Genomic DNA, 21,460 nt, shown 5'->3' on the forward strand with positions numbered 1-21,460 from the left:
GCTTATCAAGGTCTTTGGGAACACTTGAAAAAGATTAGGGCTGGATTAGGGTTGAAAAGTACACTCCACACGAGGGTAACTCTAGATGGCGTGTCAAAGACACTCAGTCAATGCAGACTCTCCAAAACCAATCCCAAGACGTGACCATATTTAACTCCTACAGGGCCTGTTCTCCCCATTCAACATTACTTTTTCCAGTAAGATTTTACATTTTCTCCCTAACCCCAGATATCCATAGATTTTGAATCCCCTATTACTGATTCCTCTGTGTGTTTGTGTATGTGTGTGTGTGTGTGTGTGTGTGTGTGTGTGTGTGTGTGTGTGTGTGTGTGTGTGTGTGTGTGTGTGTGTGTGTGTGTGTGTATGCCCACGACAACAGACGCTGACCTGAGAGATGGGCTGGTTGACATAAACCCAGCCCGTCACGGGGTTGACATGCAGGTATTCCGGCTGTTCCTTAGACATGGAGTAGGTGATGGCTGCATTGGTGCTGTAGTCATCGTCATGCGCCGCCACACGCAGGAAGCTGGTGCCAATCATGGTGTCCTCCCGCAAGAAGTCTGTCCGAAAAGAGCACAGAATACAAATGAATCCAATCAGAGATGGGAAAGGAGGGTGTGCGTGGTAATAGAGAGAAAAATCTGGGCCATGCTTTAGCATGAATTAAATCAGATTAGTCTGCATTACATTTGTGCTTTGCAGGTTTTCAGGAAGAGAACATAAAAGTCTTAAGAGCCCATTACCAATGACTAGGTAATTATTTCGATGTCTTTCATCAAAAACTAATGCAAAAGTTTGCACATTTTTACTCATATACCAATTATTCCAAAATACATTATATTTTGCAGGTAGAGAAATCCTTGTATGAAATTGGAATATATCTAAATATCCTGTTCACAAACCATTTGGTTCATTTTTAAAATTGTTAAGATTTTGTTCTAATGGTAACTGATGTCTGAAACAGTTTTACCTGTTGTTTTTCTTAGCAACCAATGCTTGCCTGCCTCTCTGCTGTATTGTTGGCACTTCTAATGATGAACACGCTGAAGTGGTTTGTGCCAAATTGTTAAAAGTGCTTCAGACTGCCCTTGCATCAGACTCTTCAGCTGTTAGTAATGGACTCAGAATAATGGACCATACTGGACGTTCCATGTCAAAGCTAGAATGCCCAGTTGCAATATTTCAAGGACAGAATGTGACCAAAGGGCTCCAGCGAGACACTACACTGCTGTGGGTGCTCTGTGTGCTGTGTGCTGCGTGCAGTGAGCAGAGAAGAGCCCTCACACTCATAGCGCAGGGTTTCAAACTTTGGGCTGTTGTCATTCTCGTCGAGTATGATAATATTCAGCTGGCAGATGCCGATGAGGGGCTCGGCCGCCTGGTCTGTGGCCGTGACCGTCACCGCATACTCCCTCTGACGCTCCCTATCAAACTTCCTTGCTGTCACGATCACACCTACGGCAAGCACCAGAAGAGGGTCCACCAAAATGAAGACCAATTAAACATTAATGGCTCTGAGGTGATATAAACAAACCTGTGAAATGCTTTGAGAAACTGCAAAGTGGAGGGGCAACAGACATGTATCCTTTCTTTTTTTACATACAGTAAAGCACACTCAAAACCCTGTGAGCTATCATACCCGTTAATGCCGGAATGTACAATAGAAGTCAAAGGTTCAGAGAGAGAGAGAGAGAGAGAGAGAGAGAGAGAGAGAGAGCATCATATACTTCAGTTAGTCTTCTTTTTCCTCTTCTTTTTCTATCCACTTTAAAAACTTTTAAATGTTTCATGAAAGATAGCTTGAGTGGAGTTTCCACATGCTGTCACTTCTTTACATTTGAGAGCTGGCACATTTTAAAAGGCTATGATTAATATGAATTAGCCTGAACTATGGGATTCATGAAAACACTTCAACACATATGACTTCTAAATGGTAGAGCAAGATGAGTGTGGTTGAGAGAAAGAGAAGGCCAAAAAGAAAGAGATGAGAGAAAAAAAGACAGATGGACACATGCAGAGAATAACATAATGAGGGACAGACGTTATGTTAACTAAAAAACATTAAATGTATGGTGCCTTACAAAGAGACACCCATGACGGTGAAACTGGATCAGTGGGGTTTACTCAAGTAAAAATTGACTGAATTCTCTTATTTGAGTTATCCTAACTTAATTTTCTTTTTCAAACTGTACTTAACAAATTCAACATGTGAGCAGACTCAGTAAATGAGGCTCCGATTTGCCATGTGGAGAGAGAACGGGAGAGGATTCGTCTGCGGTACCCGTGTCAGGGTCGATGTTGAAAGCAGGCACCGCGCTGTCTCTGTGCATGAAGCCATACGTCACTTTCCCATTGGCTCCCTCGTCTGCGTCGACCGCGTACACCTGTAGCACCACCGTCCCTGCCGGTTTATTCTCAGGAACAGACGCCCTCTCCTTATACCGCTGACACTGATCGAGAGAGAGAGAGAGAGAGAGAGAGAGAGAGAGAGAGAGAGAGAGAGTGAGAGTGTCAGAGATGCCACAGAAACCACTTTGAAACTACACGATGATGAAACAAAGCACTCAGAGACTCTGTGTTTCAAAGCTATGCATTTGGCTAATACTTGTCAAATTCAGTGAACACAGTCGCTGCCCACAGTAAAAGCATGTGACATAACATGACTGTGCTGTGACTGTGACTGTACTGCCCACAGTCAAAACATATGATGGGGAGGGGGGGAAGAGGAGAGGTAACCCTAGGGCAGGGGGAAGCAAAGGAGCTGTCGCGGAGGAGGTAAAAGGAAGGGAACTGAGAGAGCAAGAGTGAAGGAGAGGGAATTAGAGGGAAGGAGGAGGAATGAGAGTGAAGGAGAGGGAACTAGAGGGAAGGAGGAGGAATGAGAGTGAAGGAGAGGGAACTAGAGGGAAGGAGGAGGAATGAGACTGAAGGAGAGGGAACTAGAGGGAAGGAGGAGGAATGAGAGTGAAGGAGAGGGAAGGAGGAGGAATGAGAGTGAAGGAGAGGGAACTAGAGGGAAGGAGGAGGAATGAGAGTGAAGGAGAGGGAACAAGAGGGAAGGAGGAGGAATGAGAGTGAAGGAGAGGGAACTAGAGGGAAGGAGGAGGAATGAGAGTGAAGGAGAGGGAACTAGAGGGAAGGAGGAGGAATGAGAGTGAAGGAGAGGGAACAAGAGGGAAGGAGGAGGAATGAGAGTGAAGGAGAGGGAACAAGAGGGAAGGAGGAGGAATGAGAGTGAAGGAGAGGGAACTAGAGGGAAGGAGGAGGAATGAGAGTGAAGGAGAGGGAACTAGAGGGAAGGAGGAGGAATGAGAGTGAAGGAGAGGGAACTAGAGGGAAGGAGGAGGAATGAGAGTGAAGGAGAGGGAACAAGAGGGAAGGAGGAGGAATGAGAGTGAAGGAGAGGGAACTAGAGGGAAGGAGGAGGAATGAGAGTGAAGGAGAGGGAACTAGAGGGAAGGAGGAGGAATGAGACTGAAGGAGAGGGAACTAGAGGGAAGGAGGAGGAATGAGAGTGAAGGAGAGGGAACAAGAGGGAAGGAGGAGGAATGAGAGTGAAGGAGAGGGAACAAGAGGGAAGGAGGAGGAATGAGAGTGAAGGAGAGGGAACTAGAGGGAAGGAGGAGGAATGAGAGTGAAGGAGAGGGAACTAGAGGGAAGGAGGAGGAATGAGACTGAAGGAGAGGGAACTAGAGGGAAGGAGGAGGAATGAGAGTGAAGGAGAGGGAACTAGAGGGAAGGAGGAGGAATGAGAGTGAAGGAGAGGGAACAAGAGTGAAGGAGAGGGAACGAGAAGGAAGGAGAGGGAACTATAGGGGAGAGGGAACAAGAGGGAACAAGTGTGAAGGAGAGGGAAGGAGAGGCAAGGAGGAGAATAGGAAGCCTGGACTTCTCTGTTTTATTCTGCAAAGGTTCATCTGTGTTTTATAATTGAAGCTTCCTTAAATCAATTCTATCCTCTCCAAATCTTCTGAGACTCCTGGAATAAACCCGGATCATTCAATCTCACTCCACTACCCACACACCTTCCTCATCATCCTCATCTAGAAGTGTGTGTGTGTGTATGTGTGTGTGTGTGTGTCAGTGTGTGTGTGTATTATGTAAAATGAAAAAAGAAAAAAAGAGAAAAAATTCCTCCATCATTAGAGGGCTCTAAATTTATACACCTCAAATAGAACTGCAAACAACAAAGGCTGCATATAAATAAATGAACAAGTAATAAGATTAAAAAAAGATCCATGAGCAATTCCCAAATCAGATGGCTATCAGTCCACCAGCCTAGTTTTGATATCCCGAGTTCCAGGTCTTTGCATTCTTCCCACTACCCCCTTTTCTAAACCTGGTATTATCTAACCGAGCCCATACTGAGAGCATTGTGTTGTCTACTCAGCTGAGATAGTTACTCGCACCTCATGGTCTACCCTCAACCCCTCGTTGGTAGTAATGCCAACAGGCCCTGAGCCTGGGAGAGGGTGGATCTCCTGGGAGCTCCAGCAGCCACTGATGTTCTCTTGCACATAGGAGCAGCCTGGTTCTCAGCCAGCGGCGCAGAGCAGAGGAAAGCCACGTGCCAGAGGCATGGTTGGGGGGTTGGGGAGTATCGGAGCAGGAGGGGAGGACACTAACCCAACATATTTTCCAGCATGCCACATGGAGAGCAGGAATGAGAGGGAGCTAGCCAGGAAAAAAGGATGATAGTGTTAAAGGACGCACAAGAGAAAGTGGGGTGACAAAGAGAGAATGCAAGACAAGACAGAAAACCTGCGAATGTAGGAGCAAGTCAGAGTATGAAAGCAGAAGCAGGGGGAGAAGGATGAGGGTGTGGTCAGGGAGGGGAGGGGCATGTACTATGAGGGCGTGGTCAGGGAGGGAGGGACATGTACTATGAGGGCGTGGTCAGGGAAGAGAAGGGTGTGGGGGTAGGAGGGAGTGGTCAAGGAGGGGAGGGGCAGGGGCTATGAGGGCGTGGTCAGGGAGGGGAGGGGCATTGATTATGAGGGCGTGGTCAGGGAGGGGAGGGGCAGGGGGTATGAGGGAGTGATCAGGATATGAGAGATTTCTGTCTTTTGGATATAATGCCACTCAAGTTTTTTGAACGGGGGAGTGATCGGTGGTGGGTTTAGGGGATAGGTTAGGCCTCTGTCTCGTTAACCTCTCCACTCCAGGTGAGCAAGTGAGAAGCCATTTAATCTACCTTGTAAAAAAGGAATAATGCCTAATTCACCCCGGGACTGGCGCGGAGCGCTTCAGGGGCAGAGGAGAGGCATGGCAGTGTGCCCTGCCATGCCAAGGAGCTCTCCATCTCAGCACTCTTCTAGAGCTGTCTGAGAGCAGCCCCCCCAAGCCCTCTAAACCTCTCCTGGGTCCCGCACGTCTCACGTAAAATTGAGATATTGGCACACGGGTGGGCCTGTGATGAGTCGGCAGATATTTCAAGCTCTTAATTAAAAAGGCTGTTAGATGATCCAGGAATAGTGCGGATAGGCTAGCTAATCACTTCTCATGAGGACTGAGAGAGAGAGAGAGAGAGAGAGAGAGAGAGAGAGAGAGAGAGAAAGAGAGAGAGAGAGAAACAAGCGGTGCTAAAGAAGTGCTTCAGAGGAGAAAAGGAAAGCCCTAAAACAGGAGCAGGGAGCGAAATGGTGAAAGGAAGTGGGCCAGTGTACAATTCAGACATTCAATGAGCTCCATAACCAAATAGCCAGGTAGAGTATAGAAGTACCTTCTCAAATATAGGCTTGTTGTTGTTGACATCGTCCACTCCCACAATGACCTGGGCAGTGGCTGAGAGGGACTGGGGTCCACCGGAGGTGTTGTCATCCATCGCTGTGATGTTCAGGATGTATTCCACCCCCTGCAGTTTGGGTGGGGGGGTGGAGCGGAGACGGATCAGCCCTGGGGGGCACAGTCACAAGGGGGTTTAACACACAAAGCCTCGGTGAAAGCCATGGTGAAAGAAAGACTTCACTCCCAAAAAGTAAGAAAATGACAAAATTACATGAGATTTTACACAAGGTTGTGTAAGCCCACTGATTTAATAACTCTGCATGGCCCATGGGGTTAAATCCAGTGTGTGTGTGGGGGGGGGGGGGGGGGGGGGGGTATTTGCATCATGAATTTTGATCCTGCACTAATGCAATATGCACTCAATTACGTCTCGTCTGATGAAGATAAGAGGTGTTTATGAACAGTGTCGGATAAAACAAATCTTTGACCACAGCAGGAGCGTACTTGGTCTGTTGGCTTCCAGACACAGATTGCCTTCCAGTAATTCCTCTACTTCTATTCATCTTTCTCTCTCTCTCTCTCTCTCTCTCTCTCTCTCTCTCTCTCTCTGTCTTTCTCACTGCAGACTCAGACACAGCTGTAGCCTGACCCTCACCATGCCACCTACAGTCAGCACACGGGTCTCTGCTCTTTATGCAAATGCCCGTAAGGGCAGCACGCCTGTTGCTGTGAACCTTTTGGCCTAGTGAAAATTTGTGGAAGGCAGTATATGTGTGCACATGTGTCGGAAATCCATCTCATGCTCTCCAGGCTCGAGTGCATAAACCCTGCTCCACTGTACCACCCTGCATGTATACTAGAGCGTGCATGTGTGCGTGGGCTTTTCCCAGCTGTGCACGCGTGCTGCCGCCCTGCTAAACACACGGTGGCTTATCTTCAGTGACAGTGGGAGCAGGCGCATTGATGACCTTGCGCATGCTGCTATACGTCTCCTCCTGATCACTCCCCCGCCCAACCAACCCCTTTCCCGGATGTGGCCTGTCATGTGTGATCACGCCCATGCTTCTAATCTGCAGAGCTGGACGACTCCTATCTCAGACTAGCAGCGATGGAACATTAAAGGAAGGCACGCGACTACTGAAGCAGACCTGGCATGGGAGGATCCCATCCCATTCAGAGCCCTGCTCTGAGAGCCCTGCTCGGACTCTGATGCGCCGCAAGAGAGCTTTTGTGGTGCTGCTGCAGTGGGGAGGAGGAAAAAAACCTGTAATCAATTCTAATTCAATCTGAATTATTTTCCTCCAACCGATGTCACAGTGGAATGAGGTTTGAGGCACAAAAGGGAATGTGTGCATGCATGTGTTCGCAAATTTGTGTGTGTCTGTGTGTGTGTGTGTGTGCGTGTGTGTGTGTACATATGCCTATGGAAGAGTCTTGTAAGCTTCATCGGTATAGACAGCTGTATCAACAGCAGGTTGTAAATGCCTTAGGCTCAGCTGGGCCCTCTTTGCCAGCAGTCCTTAACAAGCCAATGTGTGCTAGTTTCCTGCAATAATGCATTCAGTGTGTGGGTGATGAAATAGATACACACACAAATGAACACACATATACAGCACCTTTACCGAAAACAGCATGCATAACAACATGCCAGTGAAGGTAAGCATCGGAATTGGAATTCAAACATTTTTTTATAAGTGGATTTAAATTTGTTTGTCTTCCTGTGTTATATATTCACATACTGTGGTGTATACCATGCGGCAACTAATGCTCGTGGATAAAGGAGCATGCATGTGTATGAGTGTGTATGAGCGCATATGTGAGTGTGCCGTATCTGAGTGTGCACATTTTGCGTTAGCCGATGGCTCTTTGTGGGGCACGACGCCGGCAGCCAGCTCATATCAGCACCACAGCAAAGGCGGAGATCATTCGTCCAGGGGCGGATGAGCAAAAGTGGCTTTGGATGGAGCAGGGCAGGGGGATGGCCACTGGCCTCGCAGCCTGTGCCAGCTCCGATCAGCATCTTGCCCCCAAATCCGCCCCATTCTGAGAGGGAGAGAGAGCCAGCTGCCCTCCACCCATCCCTGAAGCAGCTGGAGCAGCTCAGGAGCAAGGTGACACAGCCAAGTTAAATAAACTAGCCGTCCGACGCAGTGACAGTCCAGCAGAAAGTCTGAAATCCCCCAAAACGCATGGCAGAGGGCACCGTGTAACTGGCTCTTCACAGAGCGTGAAAGGCTATAGAAGAAGCTCTCTTTTTGTTTCATTTTACATAACCCAGATGATCAAAATAAATACTAATCATAAAGGGAGACACAACATCAAAAACTCCACTCATGAATTATTCTACTTCATATTCTCCAGACCTTATCTTGTTTCATGCGTGCTCGCTGTAAAGAGCAGAGCACTTGCTGCTGGTTAGGTTTTACCCCAGCTGCAGTAATTAGTCAATTTATAAGCTATTGTACAATGTTAGAAGCCTGTCTCCCACATCACACATCCAATCGTTTTTGATTTATTTATGTGGTCCCACAACGACAGGCACTGAGATGATGGAAGCCATTTTAACTCTGCGTTGCTTGCTGGGCTAGGAACAAAAGAAAAGCAAAACATTGCAAATAAGAATATATAATAATTAAACAACAAAAAATGAATTCTAAAAAATAAAATGTAAAAAACTGACAGGTACGGTATGCCAGAGACGATTTGGCTGATTATCAGGGTAAACATTTCCCCGAGCATTGATAAATATGTCCTTCACCCAGACAAATGTAGTCACTGTATTTATGCCTTTAATACAATGACTCCCCGATCATCTTATTGACTCGGCTGCTTGGATTCTTAAAATGCCATTAACTCAAACAGAACATATTCTTCTGTGAGTTACAGTCAAATTAACAGTGGCCATCGAGTGCTGGCGGAACATATCTAACAAAGGAAAGGGGGAGTCTAAGGATTGATTGAAATAGTTATGGGAGAGGCCGAGATCTGATGATCTGTGAAAAAGGACACAATAAAAGCAGCCTTTGATGTCAGAATAAGGGAACAGGCATCACTGAATCGGCATCACGGAGAGACTCTTCTCGGGAATGCCAGAGCGTGCCCGCTGTAGCAATGCACAGAGACGCACCTGAATTCAATTATAATAATCATAATGATAATAATAATAATTTCTCTCAGGTTGGACATTGAGGTCTCGTGATGTTCTGCTCACGAGATTTTGTTCATGCATGTATGTGTACGTTCACAGAGGACGACAACTAGAATTCTTCCCCTTATCTTACAACACTGGAACATATTTGTATGAATGAATAAAAAAACTTCAGATTCACAGTGAAATCAAGACAAAATTATGACATTTAACACTGCAAAAAATGTGGATATCACGCAAATGCCACTGTTATGACTTGGGTACAATACTAGTCCTTCAATAGTTGCCCAAGTATGTTTGCAGTTTGCTTGGCAATAAGCACACACTCTAAAATACATTTTAAAAAGCCTCCAGCACAGGTAGCAGCACAAGAAGTCTGCAATTGTGTAGATTATTTCTTATTCCTGTTCCATCCAAACTGTTCCATCAAAAGGCATCTTTAAATTCTTAAAAATATTCTTAAAATGTAAAAGTTCTTATAGTTTTTTTCACCCAATGTATCATCCCTATCAAAAGCAAGTATCATGTATGTTAGAAAAAAATAATCAAAGGGGTTTTTTTTAATGTCCACTCCTTAAAGCCATAGAGTAACTGAATTAATAACCTTGGATTTGATGCGTTAATCCCAACATAGTATTTCCAGAAAACCGAAGGATTTAAAAGTGCAACATTCTTCACAACATTCCTGTTGCCTTTGGTTTGCAAGGTTAGATGAACTCCATGGTATGCTCTTAATCACCCTGAATAGCATTATGCTGAATGAAATACAATAACAAAAGTGAAATGCAAAATGCAGTGTTGAAAGCAAAGCAATGCTGAAGCAAAATGCAGTGTAGTCTCCTTCTCTGCTTAAGGTTTTTTCCCTGTCTCTATCACGATTCAACCACTTGCTAAGAGAAATTACTAGTGATTTAGCCTTTGGGGTTCAAACACAGCACCTTAACGTAGAGATGGAGAAGAGAGAATAGGTTTTGTTAAGAAACTGTGGTGTGGTATGTGTATAATCACGAACCATGTTGGTACATGAGAGAATACACCATACCTTTTGCTTTGAGAGAAAGAGAGAGAGAGAGAGAGAGAGAGAGAGAGACAGCTTACCTTTCTGACTGTCAATGACAAAGTTGCCTTCTTCATTGCCTGATGAGATTTTGTATGTGATCCCATCACCATCTGGGTCCTTAGCAAGCACCGTTGCAACTAAGGTATTGGGTCCAGCATCTTCTGATACAAAAGTACGATATCTGAATGGGAAAAGACCACACACATAAATGCATACGCACACGTATGCAAGCATGTGCACATGCACACACACAAATGAATATCTCTTGGGAGGGGTCGCATTTTACATTTACAGCATTTAGCTTTTTATCCAAAGAACATAACTTGAGCAATTGAGGGTTAATGGCCTTGCTCATGGGCCTAACAGTGGCAACTTGGTGGTGGCAGGGTTTAAACTTGCAGATTACCAGTCAAGTATCTTAGCAACAGAAACTAGTGTCTTCTGGAGGTCTTACTTATGCCTTAATGAATGCATGTAGTAAAGAATGAGACTAATTTCCAAGAGAGCACACAAGGAGGACAAGAAGAGAATTGTAAGGTGGTTCCTGTGTGTTCCAACAGCTCCCATATGCACAAACAAAATTTTAAAGAAAGGACGAAAAGGGTAACTTTTCAAAAGCACAGGCAAGTCACTGCAAGTGGTATTCACAACATTGTGTTTCTGGTCAGCGATAATCCATTAAGAATTATCATCGAAAGCAAGGATGGGACACATGACCACTGACACCCAAAACTCCTACTTTTGAAGACCTGCTCAAAAAGGCCTAGGATTCTCGAACTGAGCCAGCTCTGAAAATCCAATTCCACGGATCAAGAAGCCTGGCCGTCTCATCGCCATCGGCCTACATCGCTCGTGCAGCGTGGAGCCAGCAGTGCGACCGAAATGGACTCCCTCTCAGGGCCATCCAGACGGTTTGATGGAAAACGGACGCTCTCTCTCAGTGCCATCCAGAGGGTTTTGATGAAAAACAGACTCTCTGCGGACGGTTTGACATGGTCGAGCCCAGCGAGTCATAAGGACAGGCATGTGCCTTTTTACGTTACCGGTTGGTATCAATAGTAATGAGACTGTTTAAATTTCAAAATTAGATCAGTAACTCTTTCCCTCCCCCAGTGATGCAGCCTCCTCAATACTATAATTATTTCTCCCTGCAGTTGTTGCACAACAGTTCCTCCTTCTTTACTAAGTCTTCCTGTTACTTTTAGTCATGCTCTCACATCACAAATCTCATTTGGTTATTAAATTCCCTTTATTGGTATTTGTTGGGTTGATAAGTAGACTGTCCGGTTGGTCATTTTCACAGGTTATTTAAAAAAAAAAAAAATTTTATTCCTCTTCTTTTTTTTTGTCTTATTAACCTAGTTAGCCACATAAATCATTTGGGTTAATTTTGGTTTGGTTACATTGTTATATTTGTTTTATTATATAGATTCTAAGTGAACTCAGTACCTCTGATCATTAGTAGAATGTTAGTCAATGATTTTTATTCATGTTTTCCTATCTATGTTTACTCAAGAAACACACCTTAGCTATAACAACTGTGCATCAAGAGTGGTATTCTAATCATGCTGTCGAAGTCACTGAGACAGATTTAAGACTGAATTATTAATTATTAAGAAATTAGTTAAAATTAATTAATTTTCTGTTAGGGTGGTGCCTCAGTTAACTTTATCAATATGACTAACAATTTATTAAAGTGTTAAAACCACTACACCATGTCATCCATATCAGGAGATTTACTAGAAATAAATCTCAATTAAGTTATGTTCTGTTGTGTGTGTCAAACGCTTTTTATACATACATCAGATAGATGTTCTATGTTCATTCTTATTTCCCAAAGAACAGAGCAAATGCTAAACAGGAGTCTCTTTGCAAACTGTTGATTCAAGAGTAATTATTCTTGAGTTCTAAATAATGGCATGTGCTCTGAGCTACACAAGCAATGTGCCAATACAAGTTATTATGAAGAGTGTCAGGATAAATGTCACTTCTACTGGAATTGTGTCCTAACACCGTACAGAACAGTGGCAGCCCCAACCCACACACACACACACACACACACACACGCACGTGCACACACACAGACACACACACACACACACACACACACACACACACCCACACACACAAAATTTATTCTGTAACTACTGCAAATTAGTCAGAAACTGCATGCGAAAACATTTTGAAAAGAAGCGTTGCTAGGGCTTTTTTTCAGGGCTCGAACCCCAAGTGATTGGAGTTGAGTGGATTGTTAGTTAAGACTTACAATTTTATCAGCAGAAAATAAAGCAACACTGGATGAAAAAGAAAAGACTTTTGTCTTTGAGCTTCTGTTTGAAAATGTTTTTCATTAATGTTACCTAAGGGGAGAAAAGAAGGAGTCATCAATCTTTTGACCAAGTCATGTAGTTTTATAAGACCACCAGGCACCAAGTTGGTTTCACAGTGAAGAAGACTAACATTATAACAGCACGTTTAGCTAGAGCTCAGAGCATCACTCCGGTACCAGTTCATGTGTTCACATACACTAACTGTAAGAAGTCATTTTTAGCCAAGTTACCTATCTATACATTAACTGCTTTGCTTGTTCTCAAGGCTTTGTGCTTAGTGGGCTGGGCTGGGCTGGGCTGGGCTGGGCTGGGTCTGATTTAGAAACTCAATTTAGAAACATTCAGAAAGTAACACTAAAGGACTGCCATTTCACAAGCGAGGGATGCATGTGATTCTGGGGGCTGTTTCCGTGATTATGCTGCTCAGTGGGGCTCAGACTTACGAATACCTTTTGGTCTTAAAAAAGAAACCTGCATAGCTTTAGCTGGGATCCTTGTCCAGCTGCAGTGTGAAGCACCACCCACTTGGCTGGGTCTGAGTGGCTGAGACACTTCTGAGCAATTCACAGCTCATTCTGTTCATTCTGCTGCCGCCGCTGCTGTCGGCATTCGGGTCGTCGATAAAGACAAGTGAGCCCATTCCATCAGCACACGCACAGGCCCATGTCACCCTTTTCTCAGTCTTTTGCTTTTCATGTTGGTTTTTCTTTCATCCGCACTTTGTCACTGACATGTCTATCCCTAGATGCCTAGAGACGGTTCAACGGTTGAAAAGAGAATTTTCTTCATAACTGAAAGCATGCTTCAGTCATCAGCTACTGCGCATCATTACACAGTCTAGTCTAATAGGTTGATGGCTTTTGCTAGGCACACCACTGTGATCTTGCTTTTTACCAGAACAGGTTCGTTTTCTACACACCTCGTGTTATGGCTGTCTCTGATTTAATCTGACTTGTTTGGGGGTTTTTTGCCTCGTGGCAGACCTGCTTAAAGGTTGTGCCATGTCTTCGCTCGTTATGTTGAGAGACAACTGCGTCAGACTCCAGACATAAATGCCACATCAAGAGCACACTCATTGTTCAGTGTTTCATTTCAAATCTATTGCAGTGAAACAGAGAGAGAAAAAGAGACAGATACCTAGAGAGAGTCAGATACAGAGAGAAAAACTAAAGAATTTCAAAAAACATTTCAAAAGAAAACAGAGGAATTATGAAAAAGAAAAACAAAAACAGTAGATTTCCTTTTTTCTGTAGTAGACAACACTTGGCAAGCTGAACGTACAAATTACCACACAGAGTCCTTTCTAGATCCCATTGTGTGGAACAAGTGTCTGGGTTCAAACGACTGGAAGATGACTGGTGAGAATTTTTTTTGACACCCAGAAAAAAAAAGAAAAAAAACCTTTCTGCCACCAAACTGCTCCTGTTGCTTAAATGACCCTATACATGGAAGTCTCTAATGACAGGGATACAAGCAGGTGTCACGGTATGGCCACTCCCCCCCCTCAAACGTCTGTCTGTGTGTGTGTGTGTGTGTGTGTGTGTGTGTGTGTATGTGTGTATGTGTGTTCGTCTGTATTGCCACGCCCTCTCGTGTTTCACACCTGATCCTTGTTGTGTGTCATTGTCTCGCGTATATAAAAGTCTTTTGTCTTATCGTGGATGTTGTTGGTGTTTGAAAATATAGCCTACGTGCTACGTATTGTTGTTAGGTGTGTTGATAAATGTCTGTTTCGACATGTCTCGTCCCCGCATCCTGCTTAAGCCTCCGAACGTCACAACAGGATACAACTCCACCCTACTCCCCCCATCTGCATGCTGGATGGTAGTTTAGAATTCTATCCACACAGACTTTTTCCATGTGAACAAAAGTATCAAAAACCAGGAGGAGAGAGAACTCCTACCAGGTTGACTGGGATGCGTTCACTCACCTACCCGTCTCTATCTGTTTCCATTCAGCATTAAAGATTTCATTTCTCCACTACTGGCATTTTTTTAGGGCAGCGGCGCATTGCACAGGACAGCAGTCAAAGCGTTTCTTCTTTGTCAGAGCACAACAGTCCATCAAAGCCGATAAAGGTCAGGTGCGGACAGAGCTCTGATGGCCCACTGGCGTGCTCGGCGCTTAGCAGGTCGAGAATACAAACAGATGCCAGAGGCGCGAGTGCTCCTGTGGACATAAATCCTGTCAGTCTCGTCTGAAGGCTAGTTAAACAGATGTGGGGAGAATAAGCTCACGCTACAAGTATTAGTAGCTGTGTTTTCTTAAACCTTTCTCTGCTCTCTTATCCGTGGCCCCTCTCATCGCTAAATTCCTCTCTTGCCGGAAGATAAATGGGAAGGAATTTGGGGTAATAAACAGATGTCTCCAGAGATGGATGTATCTTCAAGTGTATTGGTTTGAGCTCCAACCGAATGAAAAGTCAGCTTTTCCACAATTAATCTCAGTCAGTTTGACAATGTGAATGATGGAGATACAGAAAGACATATAGTCAGACAAAGTAACAGACACAGAGAGAGCAAGAGAGAATGAGAGAGCGAAAACGTGAACGAGCGCCAGAGAGTAAGCGAAAGAGGAAGACAGATAGAAGAGTATGAGAAAGTTGGAAATAAAAAATAAGAGACAGAAAGTGATAGATGAAGGGAGATGAAAGTCTAAGAGTGAGAAGAAGGCAATCAGAAGCCAGAATATAGATAGCTATAAAGATGGATAGAAGTTAAGAAGAAGAGAACGAGTGTTTAAATTTGTCACCCCATATGGTGCAGGTCTGACTGATGGCAAACAGAGACATGCTGACAGTCATTTCATGTAGGTGATGTATGTAGTCTCCGTGGAGACGCCATGGCTTTCCCCTCCTCACCCTGTCAGCACGCACCAACATCCGTCGCATGGATGACACCGACGACCTGCAATTTGTCATCCAGCTCAAAGGACCAAGTTCGCTCATGAACGCACACACACACACACACACACAGACACACACACACAGACACACACACACACACACACACACACACAGACACACACACACAGACACACACACACACACACACACACAGACACAGACACACACACACACACACACACAGACACAGACACACACACACACACACACAGACACACACAGACACACACACACACACACACACAGACTTGCTCAAAAAGCAGACGCAGCAGGCTCAAAGGCCTCATTCTCAGATGGCTCCTTGGCACGTCTGCCGAGCACAAGCACTGTGATCACCTGTCAGACTGTAACGACAGTGAGAAAAGAAGAAAAGGACCACCCCCCCCCCGCCCAGCCCAGGCGATGAAGCGGGTGATGGCCTCGATGACACCAGATTATGCCAGGATGCATGCACGGCGCACGTGGAGGTTATCAGGGCAACAGGAGCGTGGGGGTCCTGGCTGCCCCACTTCCTCAGCACACGTCCCTGACGCTCGTTATCTGAGCCATCAGTCTCACATCCAGCCACCCCACCAGCTCAGCCACCCATCTGTCAACACCAAACCATTACACTGCAAAGCAAATTAAGGCCAGCAAATAAACTGCCAAAGCGGACAGCTTCAAGTAGCGCCCCGGACTCTCGTACATGCCAGTCTCAAAACATAATGGCAGGTTTAGACGCACAATTAGCAGTTTCAGTTGCTCACGATTTTTTTTTTTTAATTGCAGAAATAAATGACCTCGGGTCTGCAGAGTGACATGCTTATGCTCATTACTGTACACCAGGGTCTCATATGTGTCAGCTGACCATGTTCTCCTGCCTATCTGGTGTTTTTATAAATATCGCTCATCCTCAGTGAATACTCAGGTAAGGACATGAGAAATGACAAGCAGCGACAGTAATGATGTAGTGCGGCCAGCACGCCAGCCTTAGTGAAATGGCTCACTTTAGGTCTCGCTGGTGTCTCACAGTGGAATACGAGATATATAAGACATCGTAGGCTGCACGTCATAGGTCGGGTCCACGGGTATGGGCTGTATGGTTACAGGCTGCATGGAGACATGCAAGCTGGGGTATCTGGTTATGCTGGGTGGAGGTGGGGTTATTATGTGGGGTTGTTTACAGAGCTGAGCTCCAGTAGGCACAGGTAGGAGGGAGGGAGACACAGGGGAAGGACTGCAGCAGAGGGCAGAGGTAGAGCAGCAGGCAGAGAGAAAAAGTCAATAGGCTTATACGAGCTCACATGTCAACAGCTCCTGCCAGAATTCATTCTAATGATTCCTTCAGCAGAGGGAAGCAACACACACACACACACACACACACACACACACACACACACACACACACACACACACACACACACACACACACGCACACAGACACACACACACGCACACACACACACACACACACACACACGCATACACGCGCACACATGCACGCACCCACACACACGCGGCCACACACACGCACATGCACGCACGCACACATGCACGCACACATGCACACACACATGCACACACACGCACACATGCGCGCACACACACACACGCGCACGCGCACGCACACAGACACACACGCACACACGTACACACATGCACACGCACGTACACACATGCACACGCACACACACACGCACGCACACACACACGCGCGCACACACACGCACGCACACACACATGCACACACACATGCACACACACATGCACACACATGCACACATGCGCGCACACGCACACACGCGCACACACACACGCGCACGCACACAGACACACACACGCACACACAGACACGCACGCGCACACGTACACACATGCACACGCACACACACGCACGCACACACACACACGCACACACGTGCACACACGCACGCACACACACACGCGCGCACACACACGCACGCACACATACAAGCACACACGCACGCACGCGCACACACACGTACACGCACGCACAATCACGCACACACACACACACACGCACATGCACACATGCATTTGAATATATTTGATGTGGTTGCAAATAATACGTATCCACACATATGCACACAAACTCAGCACACAGACACACACACACACACACACACACACACACACACACCCAGACACACATTAGGGTGCAGAGAGCCCAATATTTGTATCTGTATTTGCTGATGCAGCAAAATTATTTATATTTCTATTTGAATAAAAGTGGAAGTGACCGGTTGCAGCCATCCTGATGTGTAATTGTAAATTACAACTGCTGTCAGTGGAAGTGCTGATGTTGCAAGGGGCTCACACCCTCTCTAATCACAGTGGACACTAAATAACAAGCCCAAACTGAATCCAGCAGGGACTTGTCTCGTCAGAGAAGCTGACAACCATTTTAAAAATGCTCAGAAGTTTATTTTTTATGATTGCTGTCTGGAGCTTGTTGATCTCACAGCTGATTACGGACATGGCAACAATCCTGTTTAATTCTGTTTGTTATTTTTCTTTTGTTTGTTTTTATTACACTTCCAATTTTAAGTTATTAAAGTTGTCACGGTTAGCCGGTCTTCCAACAAGGAGGGACACGCCCACTCCTGCACAGGGTCACAGGAAACACCTGCCCCGCTCCCAACCACCCACCCACTAATCCCGCTCCCAACCACACACCTGCCCCACTCCCAACCATACACCTACTAATCCTGCTCCCAACCACACACCTACTAATCCCGCTCCCAACCACCCACCCACTAATCCCGCTCCCAACCACACACCTGCCCCACTCCCAACCATACACCCACTAATCCCGCTCCCAACCACACACCTACTACACCTACTACACCTACTAATCCCGCTTACCTGTAGTAACGAGTAACGAGGCCGAGAGCTACGCTGAGCCCATTCACCTTTTGTTTTCGTTCGGTCGTTACTTATGTGAATCTTTATTATCTTTATGGATAATAAAGTGCACCTTCTTGCAGCCATTTTGTCGACACCATCACAAAAGTATGAATATAAATGTTCTTCAATAAACTGGCCAAACTGCCAGCACAGAATGGGGCTGTATCAGCGGCACACTGAGAGCCAGAGACAGAGGCACAGGGTGAAGCTGCATTAGAATGGCACACAGGGACGCAGAGACCTGTGCTGGGGGAGTTACCCCCAACGAGAGAGCTGCAGACAAAGCAAATATGAAGGATGACAGCAGGCATCGCGAGTGACAGTGCCACTCTCGAGTGGCGGGATCGTTTTTTGGTTTACGGGTTTTGGCAGCATGTGGAGTGAAGGACCCAGCAGCACAGGGCAGCTGTATCTGTGAGGGATTATGGAAACCAGCATGCCAGTGGAATTCAGTGGTGGTACAGCTGCACTGCATTATGGTTACTAGAAGACACTGCCTGAAGAGGTAGGAAAACACATTAGAAAGCAGCAACAGTGGTCTTCTGATTCTAATTAAAACGGAACTTATTAATAGTAACTGTTAAAATAATCAAATAACTAGAGAAACCTGCATATAGAGCATTGGGCAGATGCTCTTATCCAGAGCAAGTTTCATATTTATCAGTATGACAGCATGTGTGCTCCCTTGGGAATCAAACCCATAACCTTCCTGTGGTCAGCAGCTTGACCATGTGCGCTACAAGAGCACGCACTCACACAGGCTGTGAGAACTCTGGCGCTTCGTCGTTGACGTTGGCCAAACGCAGGCGCACCGTAGCTGTTCCTGTGCGAGGCACCTCCCCCTTATCCACCGCCATCACCACGAACTCGTACAGGTGGTTGGGCCGCTCATAGTCTAGAGGTCCGGCAGGGAAGACTGTGCCGTGGGGGGAGATGATGAAGCCGGAGCCGAGCGTGTAGTAGGTGATGTCTGCATTCTGCCCCGAGTCACAATCAGTGGCCGACACTGCGGCAAAGAGACGAAGGGTGTTGGAGAGAGAGGGTGAGAGAGAAAGAGAGGGACAGAGAGACGGAGAAGAAAATAAGGGAAAGAAGAACAAAAGAGGAATGAGAGGGAAGGGAGAGAACCAGTGAACGAGGCAGAAAACAGAGACTTCTAACATGATCAATGTATATTTGAGCTTCTCTATGGGAATAGATAAGGTATATGCAGTTGTCACCTGCTTAACTAAGATTTGGTTATTTGAAAGTAGATCTGACATGCAATCAAAACATCTCAAAATCTGAGGTTCATTGCATCCGACAACTATAGAAGAACACAAATCAGCCTTGGGCCTTTTTATATATGAAAAGCTGCATACACAGCAGTCAATTTGTGAATCAACACTCCAAAATAAATAAATAAAAATGACCAAAGAAAAACCGAGGTAAACATATCTCGATACTGAGACTAGTTTCCCTGATTCTGCACTAACTGAAAGGCCCATTTTTTGCTGAATTTTATTTGATAAATGATGTGCTTCAGAGATGTGCCCTATTTACAACCGCATGGCATAAAAGGTTAGATTGAGTTAACGGCTGTCATTAAACGCTATGGCTCAGCAAAATTATTCCACTCCAGCCCAAATCTCGCCATGTGTGCATAACCCATTATTCTAAGGTGGCCAACAAAATCAAACAAGCTAACGATGTGTCTTTGTTTTTAGAACATGCAATCATTAAATCAAAAATGGAGTGAGTGAAAACAGCTGAGGTTTGTGAAGGAATTTGTTTTTAAATAAATGAGCTTCTGTAATCAGCAGTAAATTATTCCTGGAGGTGCTTTGTGCATTAGAAGCCAGTCCCCTCGATAGCAGACATGTTAAAGAGATCCACCTCAACTCATATATCACGCCTAAAAAATAAAGCCTTAGATATAATACATCATCTATTTTATTTATGAGGCCAACTTGCTGCCAAGACCAAGAGGCAAACCTGCTTTCCTGAGCTCGATATGGCACCGAGTGCTCTTGATTGCAGAGTTGGTTTCTAGAGCAGGCTGTAATCTACAAGTCTGATATCCATGAGGGATTTCTGGATTTGGAGCCTAATAAGATTACACTGCAACTGGGATTCAGACCTTCACAATTTTCTTGCTCGCCAATCAATTTCCATAACATGAGTGTCAGACTTACATATTCTCCAATTGCTTATAGATTACGTTGTCGTAATGAGGGCTCCCTTTGTACTTACAGAATAATGTGTGTCCTCCAAGAGAAAAGACTTGATAGTTGTCCACACCACTGTCTGGCACAAGCCCTAGTCTTAGAGAAAGAGGGGGCCACTCCAAATACTGTGATGTTGCTTTCTTATAAATTACATAAGTGGACAGACATAGCTGTTCTTTTTCCTGCGGGAGAGTTAGTGTTAACCCCATGTGCTGTCAATTACTTGCTGAAATACTCATGCAAGCTGGATAAATTACAGCAACTGTAATACCTTCAATTGCTAATATTTCTAAAGAATTGCTGTTGTTTACACTCAGTCACAAAATATGCCTCGAGATGTTTGGATTCTTTCCCCACATTCTGAGTGCTCCCACATTTCTCCACAGAGTAATCCTTCATAACAGAGTCCTGTCTGACTACACATTCTCTTCCAAAGCGTTAATACGTTTCTATATAATGTGTGCTCAGTACCTTGAGTTCTTGGGTTCAATTAGGTCCTCCTGCTCATATCATACTAATCCTGCACACAGGTCTTTAATCTCTAAACCTACAAAATTAAAAGAATGTAGAGTCCTAGGGGAAGTTAACTGGCTATTATTCACATGTAAAAAAAATGAAATAATATTGCATGAACACATGGATGTGAGATTTGGTGGTATTTGATGGTTTTCATATTCAAGAAACCAATGTGAAATCCATGACACGTGTAACGTACACATCTACCTCTTGATTTTCAGCCTTCTGTGCAGATTATTTCTGTGGATGCATATTAATGCAACTTCCTGCACATTCATTACAGATGCTTGACCAATGACCTCGGGATGAGCAGGTACCTGAAGGAAGCATGGAGAGCATGCGAGACTCCCTGCGCTCCAGGCTAATCGCCTGGAAGCCCACGCAGACGGGTACGCAGGTGCTGCTTTAGCCAAACCTGTTGAGCGGAGACACCTGCTGTACATCTTCACATTCCTCCGGCTGCTAGCAGGTTCCCCATTAATCCCTCAGAATGTCTGCCAGGGCCTCATTTCTCCACGCCTTGAGCCGAGGGCCGTGTTGGGTTTCAGAGAGACGGCAAGATGTTTGTTTGCTCCAAGACCTTTGCACAGTGTTGCAACTGCGTCTGCGGTTTGTTTGGGCTCCTCTGCCTTTGTTTTGACTCTCTCTCCCTCTCTCTCT

General features: G+C 45.4%; 1 protein-coding gene across 6 annotated transcripts in view; it reads right to left on the minus strand.

Annotated features, from left to right (window-relative positions):
• si:ch211-186j3.6 (neural-cadherin) overlaps positions 1-21,460 on the minus strand; it is a 146,035-nt gene that overhangs the window by 70,303 nt on the left and 54,272 nt on the right. For all 6 annotated transcript variants that reach the window (XR_004775435.2, XM_081706391.1, XM_035521097.2 and 3 more), the window contains 6 exons: positions 18,834-19,083; positions 9,974-10,116; positions 5,723-5,895; positions 2,282-2,450; positions 1,285-1,455; positions 388-560 (listed from right to left, as the gene is read on the minus strand). Coding sequence is in view for 5 of the 6 variants with exons in the window: in XM_081706391.1 (XP_081562517.1) it covers positions 388-560; positions 1,285-1,455; positions 2,282-2,450; positions 5,723-5,895; positions 9,974-10,116; positions 18,834-19,083 (1,079 nt within the window). In the remaining variant the exon portion in view is untranslated. The remainder of the gene's footprint in view (positions 1-387; positions 561-1,284; positions 1,456-2,281; positions 2,451-5,722; positions 5,896-9,973; positions 10,117-18,833; positions 19,084-21,460) is intronic.

Source organism: Electrophorus electricus, chromosome 23 (assembly GCF_041902795.1).
Source record: "Electrophorus electricus isolate QZ-2024a chromosome 23, ASM4190279v1, whole genome shotgun sequence".
NCBI classification, from domain to species: Eukaryota; Metazoa; Chordata; class Actinopteri; order Gymnotiformes; family Gymnotidae; genus Electrophorus; species Electrophorus electricus.